Source organism: Glycine soja, chromosome 1 (assembly GCF_004193775.1).
Source record: "Glycine soja cultivar W05 chromosome 1, ASM419377v2, whole genome shotgun sequence".
NCBI classification, from domain to species: Eukaryota; Viridiplantae; Streptophyta; class Magnoliopsida; order Fabales; family Fabaceae; genus Glycine; species Glycine soja.
Window position 1 is genome coordinate 11031208 of NC_041002.1, and position 9813 is coordinate 11041020.

General features: G+C 36.3%; 1 protein-coding gene across 1 annotated transcript; it reads left to right on the top strand.

The window, feature by feature from the left end:
* The first annotated feature begins 6296 nt into the window (after nucleotides 1-6296).
* On the top strand, nucleotides 6297-9143 carry LOC114412549 (UDP-glycosyltransferase 89A2-like). Its single transcript, XM_028376481.1, has 2 exons — nucleotides 6297-7824; nucleotides 8884-9143. Exon 1 carries the CDS (start codon nucleotides 6424-6426, stop codon nucleotides 7822-7824), a length of 1401 nt encoding a protein of 466 aa, XP_028232282.1. The 5' UTR covers nucleotides 6297-6423; the 3' UTR covers nucleotides 8884-9143.
* Nucleotides 9144-9813: the final 670 nt, after the last annotated feature.

Genomic DNA, 9813 nt, shown 5'->3' on the forward strand with positions numbered 1-9813 from the left:
GTCTGTATGGCCTAGGATGGGGCTTAGTATCCAAATTCAGTTTGGACACTAACCTGGAACTTGCAACATTCGTACACCTTCCTCCATCAACAATTAAAGAGCAAAGCTTACCATTAATTGTACATCTGGTGAGGAAAATATTTTCTCTTTAGGTGTCATCTAGTGGCTGAATCTGACTTCCCAAGAGCCTTCTCACCATTAGCATATCACCCTGCATAGCTTCCTCCTCGAGCTCTTCTTCCACTTTTTCTTCTTCAATTATTTCAGATTCACTGGTGATTTATCCATCTTTCTTTATGATCATGGTCCTCCTAGTTGGACAGTCAGAAGCAATATATCATCTGCCTAAGCATTTGAAGCATTTTATGTTTTTGGTACCGGTGTTGGATGATGAGGCAGAATTATGCTTGATTCCAGCACTAGGCACTGATGACTTTCCATGTGGAGACTGTGTTGATGGGCTGGACGAGTTGCCTCCCTCCTTCTTGGATCTATTGGTCCAATTCTAGTTGAAGGTGTTGGATGAGTTCCTTCTTAATGCATTTTTCCTCTTCAGCTGCTACTCAACCTGGACTACCTTATGTAGCAAGTCATCTTATTCCATGTACTCCTATAATTCAACAACGTCTTTAATGTTAGGATTTAGGCCACTCAGAAAATGAGCCATTATGTCCTCAATTCCCTCTTCAACGTTTGCCCTCACTAGTGTCATATGCATCTCTTTGTAGTACTCCTCCATAGTCAGACTTCCCTGGGACAGCCTCTGGAGTTTCTGTCGCATGGTTTTGCTATAGCTAGTTGGAACATACCTCTTTCGCATAACCCTTCTCATCTCAGTCCATGTATCTATCTCCCTCCCTTCCTCTCTCATCATCTCTCTTTGATTTTTATTCCACCAAACAAGGGCATAGTCTGAGAATTCAACTACTGCTAATTTCACCTTCTACTCTGCAGTATAATCATTGCAGGAGAATACATGCTCAATCTTCATCTCCTAGTCAAGGTAGGTGTCTGGGTCACTCCTGCCTTTGGAAGGAGGTACATTGAGTTTTACTTCCTCAATTCTATTCTGCCCCTCCATTCTGTTTTGTTTGGGTCCATCATTGCCCCCTCTGTTCCCACCATAATGTCTTCCAGCATTTTTGATTTAGTTGGTTCTCCAATCCTTCAATTCATCCATAGAGCTCTTCATTGTTACAATTCAGCAAACGTTACATCTGTGTAGTCATCACGTCCAGTAACAAACGTTGAGATTCGTCCAGTTGATGATATTCACCACCATCGTCACCAGTTCCTGCCATAATTAAGGAACAGAAAAATTTGCAGTAATTTAAACACAGGTTTCAGGACCTCACTATACTCTTCTCACGTGTTTCTCTCTTTGATGGAAGCACACTTGTGTTTGATGCTCTCAATATAGGCTTTTATGTGATGTTTTCACTCTTGCCTTTTACCACTCACTCCCTCTTAAGTTCCTGGATGAATCAAATTGGACACATAAGGTAATAGAACAGGAAAGAAAACAAATTAATTATCACAGACTCAATAACAGATAACAGAAACTCAATAACATATAACAGAAACTCAATAACAGATAACAAAAACTCAATAACAGGTAGAAGAAACAAAGAAACTTCTCAATCACAGAAAAGAAGAAGAATAGAATAGCAAAGATGACATGTAATTTTCTAATGGTCATAACTTTCGTTATGGTTGTCCATTTCAGACCCACTATATATCAAAACGCTTACAATTGAGAGGAGAATCCTTGGGTTAATCCCAAAAGGGATTTGGTCTTCTATTTTTTCCAAAAAAAATGCCTCTAACTGCCTCAAATCCGCATACAAAGATCAAACACCCACTTTTTTGTTCAGACTTTCTGCAACATTTTTATAAGGCGTTCCTTTCAAAATTTGTCTAGGATAATAGACTGTTCATCAATCAATCAATTCCAATAGTCCAAATTCAATAGGAAATTAGACAATTTGTTCAATAGGAAAATATGCAAGTTGGCCCCCTAACAGAATTTGTCCCCAAACAGAATTTGAAACAGAATTGGAACAAAATTGGAATAGAATTGAAACAGAATTCAAACGGAATTTTGAAACAGAATTGAAACAGAACGAAGCAAGAACAAGAGCGAAGCAACAACGAAACAAGAATAAAACAAGATCGAAACAAGAACGCAAATTACAGCACAAACACGAACCTGAAACCAATTACAAAGAAAAAAATAAAAAATAAAAATTGGATAGGATAGAACCTGTTTCAAGAGCCGAAGCTTTGATACCAGATAATGTGATCCTTACTAGGAGCGGACGCTTGATACAGGTCATAGAGTTTGGATGACGCCACTTCCAGGGAGGGAAGATAAGTCAGGGTAGACGTAACAAGAATTACCTTGATAAGTCTGAGATTGCTTCAACAAGGAACCCAGAGAGAAGCTCTCACAAAATATTCACAAAATGCCAAAAGTCCCTTCTATTGAAAACAAGTTCAATACATATAGCATATCTGAGGTACAACTGGAAAGGCACCAATTTTATTTAATTTAAAATTAAAACAAAAATAGAAAAAAAATGGCATGGGCCTTCAAATTACTTTGGGCCAAAATGACAACGAAAAAATAGAAATAGAAAAAAAACATATTTGGCATGGGTCTTCAAATTAGTTTGAGCCTTCAACAACAATCAAGATTCTTGGTATGGGCCTTCATCATTGTCCACCTGAGCCTTGTTAAGTATGGCTGATACCATTTGTTGGAGGGTATCCTCTGACTGTTTGGTCCTACTCCTGGTCATGGTATTTGGGCAGTTTTAGGATTCTCATCATGTTGTAATACAGATGCAAGAATGAAAATAACAAACAACAAATAACAAAATGATAAATGATAGACAAATGGCGGACAAACATATTCCTTCAGTCTAACCCAACCACTACTACAGTGCCAACTCAACACTTCTCTAACAAAATTGGTTAGACATAATCTTTTAGATGTTTTGGTGGGATGATCTTCATTTTGGGCCTTTCACTCGTGCTTGTAGTGTTATGTTGAGCCATGATTCCCTTCCTATCATAAATCCTTCTACAATCTCTAATTTTGGATTTGTTGAGGTTTTTTTATTTGGGTTTATTATGGTGTTGGATGGTGATGGTATTGTGTTGTTAGGGAAACGACTTCAATTCTTGCATATTTTTTTCTCTATAATTTGTGGTAATTTTTTAGCCTCCAAAAATCGTGTTTTGATTTTTGCATTTATGCAATTTGTGTGTGTGTGTGTGGGGGGGGGGGGGGGGGGTGTTTAAGCCCCCAAAATTGCTACAAAAAACCCCAAAAGTTGTTTTTAATAAATAAACTAAAAAATGTCACGTATGTTTGGATAGGTTTGGATGAGTTTGAACCTAGCTCAGAGCCAAAAAATACACCATTATAATTTTATGATGACGAAAAACAAATAAAAATTTTACATGGACAAAATTCGAACTTTAATATATTTATAAGACAAAAAATATATTTTAAACATAAAATATTAGATGATAAATTTAGGGTGGAGAATATTATTGTTTGAAATGGTTGACAAATAGTACTACTTAAGTTTGCATAAAAATTAAAAAAATTCATTATTTTAAACACCTTAGCAAGATTATCAAACGTTGACTCGTAGAGGCTCCGTAAACTCGACTCATAGAATCGAATCTTAAACTCGTAAGAGTTTACTCAATTAAAAAAAATATATTAATATTCCTATATATAACATCATAAGTAAATATTTCAACCCTAAAATAAATGAAATTAACAAACTTTAACAATAATTCAATAAACTAACATAGTCCACAATCCACACCCAATGAAACTAAATAATATAGCTAGAGTAAAAGAGAATCCTAAATAACCCAATGCTTACACAAAGCTAGTAAAATAATGTAGCTAAAAATAGCACTGTTTTTTTTTTTGGTATTTTCCTCCTTATAGATATTGTTGACACTTGCATAGTTGCATAATTCAAACCAAAGCATTACCAACGAGAATTACCAAAGGGATTAAACAAAAACAATCACCTCAATGCCACTTAAAGCATTACACTTAAGATTTTTCAAAGTTACTGGCCACAACTTAAGATTTGAGGTGTTGTGTTGTGTGGGTTTTGGTTTGTTAAGTTTTTTTCTTCAAAGAAACAACATAAGGGTCTAACTAGTGCGGCATGAATTAGCAAAAAATATAATAAGTTATAGACATTAATAAAGTAAGGTAAAATGGCATTGTGAAGGAAGGATTAAATGTTCATTATCAAGTATCAACTTCACAAACCCACTAACACTATGCCTCTAATTGGTGATTATAATTTATCACTGTCTAATTGTCTAATTAGGCATATGGCTACGAATTGGGTGGGGAATAGAGGGAGTCTAATTAGAATATTAAACACGAGTTCATAAGCAGAAAAAATCTCTACCACAAACTTTCGTAGAATCAAACACAAAATAATCACTAATCAAATTTGTTTCCAATAAACAATGGCATCCACGACAAGAAACAGTGAATCACATCAAAAGGAAGAAAACACAGAACTTGCGGGAACTTGCAGGATCAACAACAAAAACACGACCAAGTGAAACGAGATCAACAAGAACTTGCAGGATTCTGCGATTTGATAAGTGAAATGAGCTTGATGAGTTACACCAACTCCACAACTAATTCATGCCTTCTTAACTAGCATTGTAAATAGCAAAGGGCAAAACACTTGACAAAAATAAAAAGGGGGAAAAATCACAATCACAGTCATAGAAACAAGCAATGGTCAGTTAGTGAAGCCGTGAAGGGATCGAAAAAAACCTACTCTTGAACTCGCATAGACAACACAGTGGCACTCGAAGTTCACCGTTGCACACTCGCACTCGAACTTCATCGTCGTGGTCTCGCGGAGGATCCCTTCACCGTTGGACTTTACCGTCACACTCCGACACCAAACACGTCATGAGGAGGAAGAAACACGATTAAGCAGTTGCAAGCAACACGAAGCACGAACCTTTGAATGAGGAAGAGAAAATGAAGTGTGAACGAAATTAAAAGACGTCATTTTGGGTTTTTCGTAAACCCACATACTTGCGAGTCTACCTTAACTCGCCCGAGTCTGTGCTAACTCGGCCGAGTCTATTCTGATTTTAATTCTACTCTAATTTTAACTTGATGTGGTTTCTTGGAATCAGAATCTTACTATTCTATGATTTAAAACGTGATTTTGATAACCATGCACCTTAACAATACCACACATTTAATGTCTCTTTATCTTTTTCTTTCTATCATAACACATTTAATTTCTCTTTATACTTATACTTTTTCTTCTATTACGTAAGGATTTGGGGTGTTCATTAAATTTTTCAAATCTAAATGGAAGCTAAGTGTAAAAAAGAAATACTATCAAAAAACATATTTTAATGGAAAGACTCAAGAACGACTTAAAAAGACGATAGCGGTAGTTAAGCCATTAGACAGAATTTTAACCATCAACGCGCGAGTGAATAATAAAAACGCGCCAATCAACAAAGAGCTCAATAATTGCGTTGAAGCATGTCCCCACTACGTTGACGGAGACCAAGACACACTGTGATCGAAACTCGTGAGACGCGTGAATAAGTATTTTAATTTTTAACTAAATTATACTAATTTTAATCTCTCTTTAATTTTTTATTTGTGTTTTTGTTTTATTATTTTCTAATTTTAATTTTAAATTTTTAAAAAATTATAATTTTAGTTCAATTTTTAATTTTTCATATAGATACATATATTTTCATTTTCTACAGTATAATAAAATAAATTAGTTTATAATTGTTAAGTTTTAATATTTTTTATCACATCATAATATTAACATATTATTAATCAACCATTAAATTAAAAAATTAATAAGAAAAAATTGGTGCTTTACAATTAATAATATTGAAAATCAGATTAAAGTTACAGTTTTTTTTTTCAAATAAAAAAATAAAAAAGCCAAAAATCTCATATAAAAAATTAAAGAGTAGCAAAATTAAAGTACAAGCGTAACATTTAGACTGCGTTTGATTTAAGGAGAAAGAAAAGACACAAGAAAAAATTTCTGTAGATCTACCTACATCTTTCGCAACCTATTTTAATTCAAAAAAAAAATCTCATTTTTTTATCTTTTTATTTCCGTCCACAAAGCCAAACAAATTTCATAGTAAAAAATCTAGCAACAGGTCCCTCTCACAGCACACCTGATAAGTCATGATGAGTGAAGTCAAAAAGCTACTGACAACCAACAATTCTGCACCACAACTAATATTTTATTCTAGTATTCTCTTCTCAAAATGCTTTTGCTGCATATTAAGTTATCAACCCTTTCATTATATTAATCTTGCAATTGGCTAGTTCTCTGTCTTCAAATTCCAACAACACCAAACACCATGAACAAAGTTCACATCCTGGCGTTCCCATACCCAGCACAGGGCCACATCCTCCCACTCCTCGACCTCATCCACCACTTAGCCCTACGAGGCCTAACCGTCACAATCATAATCACACCAAAAAACGTTCCTATCTTAAACCCTCTCTTATCCTCGCATCCAAACACGGTCCAAACTTTAGTTCTCCCATTCCCTCCCCACCCTAACATCCCCGCTGGCGCAGAGAACGTCCGTGAGGTCGGCAACAGAGGAAACTACCCCTTCATCAACGCCCTCTCCAAACTCCAACCAGAAATTATCCACTGGTTCGCAACCCACAGTAACCCTCCTGTAGCACTCGTCTCCGATTTCTTCCTCGGTTGGACTCAGCAACTCGCTTCCCAACTCAGTATTCCTAGGATCACGTTCTACTGCTCCGGCGCGTCCTTAATCGCCATCCTCCAGCGCTGCTGGAAAAATCTACACTTTTACAATTCACAGGGAGATAATAATATTATTAATTTTCCCGAAATTCCGGGAACGCCGTCGTTTAAGAGGGAGCACCTCCCCACGTTGTTCCTCCGCTACAAGGAATCGGAGCCGGAGTCTGAGTTTGTTAGAGAGAGCATGCTTCTTAACGACGCGAGCTGGGGATGCGTGTTCAACACGTTCCGCGCGTTGGAGGGTTCTTATTTGGATCACATTAAAGAAGAGTTGGGTCATAAGAGTGTGTTTTCGGTCGGGCCGTTGGGATTGGGTCGGGCTGAGTCCGACCCAAATAGAGGATCCGAGGTTTTGCGTTGGCTTGACGAGGTGGAGGAAGAAGCGTCGGTGTTGTACGTTTGCTTTGGGAGTCAGAAGTTGATGAGAAAGGAACAAATGGAAGCATTGGCGGTGGGATTAGAAAAATCCGAAACGAGATTCGTGTGGGTGGTGAAGACGGCTTCCACGAAGGAAGAAATGGATGAAGGGTTCGGGTTGGTACCGGAGGGGTTTGCGGATCGGGTTTCGGGTCGGGGCTTGGTTGTAACCGGGTGGGCCCCACAAGTGGCGATACTGAGTCACCGAGCTGTGGGGGGGTTTGTGAGTCACTGCGGATGGAACTCGGTGTTGGAGGCGATGACGAGTGGGGTTGTGATTGTGGGGTGGCCCATGGAGGCGGATCAGTTTGTGAATGCTAAGATGTTGGTGGAAGATAGAGGGCTAGGGGTGCGGGTTTGTGAAGGGTCGGATTTTGTGCCCGACCCGGATGAGTGGGGTCAGGTCGTGAAAGCGGTTATGGTTAGAGACAGTGCTGAGAAGAGAAGAGCGAAGTTGATGAGAGAGGAAGCTATTGGGGCTGTGAGGGAAGGTGGCGAGTCTTCCATGGATGTAGAGAAGCTCGTGAAATCGTTGTTGGAGCTTGGTGTTAAACAAGGATAAGTGAGTGTTCTTCCTTAATCTATTTGTTGTGTTCTTTTATCTAAGTCTAACCTAGAGTTTACTAGACATAGTCTAAAAGCATTCAACTGCGACTGAAAGCATTCGAATATCAATTTGAAACATGCATACAAGATAAATGATAGGTCGGTTGGTATACAACCATGAAGGACCTTGGGATCATCCTTTGTTAGCATACAACAAGTAAGGATACAACAAATACATAAGTGTCAAGCCTCTGGTGCTCAAGCACAAAAAGGTCTGAATATATTATCGGAATCCGTGTGGTCAAACCTTCCTAATCTGAAGCTGCACGATGGCTGCCCACTGATTGGAAAGAACACATAATCTTCTAGCCTTGGTGGATGAGCATGAAGAGAGTCTAAGTCCTAAGTGAGAATACAAATTTTATTTGGGAAGAAACTTCAAATGTGACTTGTATTTTCAAAGCAATTAATGATTATGAAATTAAAAGTGTAATTTTTTTTTTTGATAAAATCTTATTAATATACGCTCATCATTAGATTAGATAGTGTAAAATAGTGATTCTTACACTTTGCCAGTTTTATGCATACGGTTGACTTGTGCGTGAACAACAAAGTTTAAAATTCTAAGAATATAGTTTAGTTCTGATATTATGTTAGATTTTATCTTAAAATCGTATAAAATAAAGTTGTTTAATAAATATATAAGCTATATTTCAAAAAGTAAGACAATCAATATGAGATTTAATTAAAAACATTTACTTAGTTCCTAACAAACACTATAGATTTATATTTACTTTGTTTACTTATTAGCATTTGCCTTTACATTTACCTATTTCTAACACCCCAAGGTGGCTCTTAAGTCTTAACCACAATTTAATAAATTCACTCAACTATCGTTTCTCTTCATTATAATTTTTTTTGTTTAACTTATGTTGTTTTTCTAATTTCTTATTCGTAGTTTTTTCCGCCCCGTTAAAGATTTCCACACACCTGCCTGCTTTATTTGAGTTGATTTCTTTTAGTTGATAAATTCTATCAATTTACTGATCTCTTCATTGGCTTTCAACAATGACAGTAAATAAAAATCCGGAGACAATAGGGTGGTAAGGTTCGAAGGGTCAAGGTGGTTAATACAAGACTTTTCTTCATCTTTTCTTTTCATTTTTCTTGTTTTTCATTTTTTTATTGTAATAGGTCAATTTTTGTTTTCTGTAATGTAGTTTAGTTTGTTATTTCTTTTTTGTTTAATTTGTTGTGTGATTTAAACTAGACATTTGCCTTAAATGGGTCCGGGTAATCTAGCGAATTAAATATGATTTATCTAGTTGTGTAAAATTGTGTGATTTAAACTAAACACTAATTATAACCTTAACCTTCATTCTCCCATTTTTTTTGTCCCTTTCTAGAAGGAGCTCGGCTTGCGTAATTGTAAATAAGAGGAAAAAAAGCAGATAAAATAAAGATGGTCCCAACCATTTTACTTTTGGTCTTGCCAATATTCTCAAATTTTAAAGATATCTTTTTTCACAATGCGCAACGAAAACCTACTCTACTGCAACTAGTAGGGATGTGAAAAATGTTGTACAATAGAATTGTGATTTCATTATAATCTTTTTTCGCACCTCCACTAGTTCAATGGAGGTATGTTTTCTTTGTGCAGTTGGGTGTGTGGAAATTGTACAAAATGAAACCATGATTTCATTGTGCAAGTGAGAGTCAATTAAGAAAGTATAATAAAAGTATGATTCTTTGCATGGTGTACAACAAAAACAAACTTTCATTGTAATTTTTTTATTTATTGAAAAAAGCACAATAGAAGTATGATTTCTCTGCATAAATTGTTACATAATGAAATCCTAATTTTGTGTTTGTCAGAATTCATGTTACACATCAAAATCACGATTTTGTTATATTACAATTTAGTAATACAACGCAATCGTGATTCTCTTGTGGGACAAATTTACAACACAACTGAATCGTGATTTTGTTAGCTTGTCAGAAATGA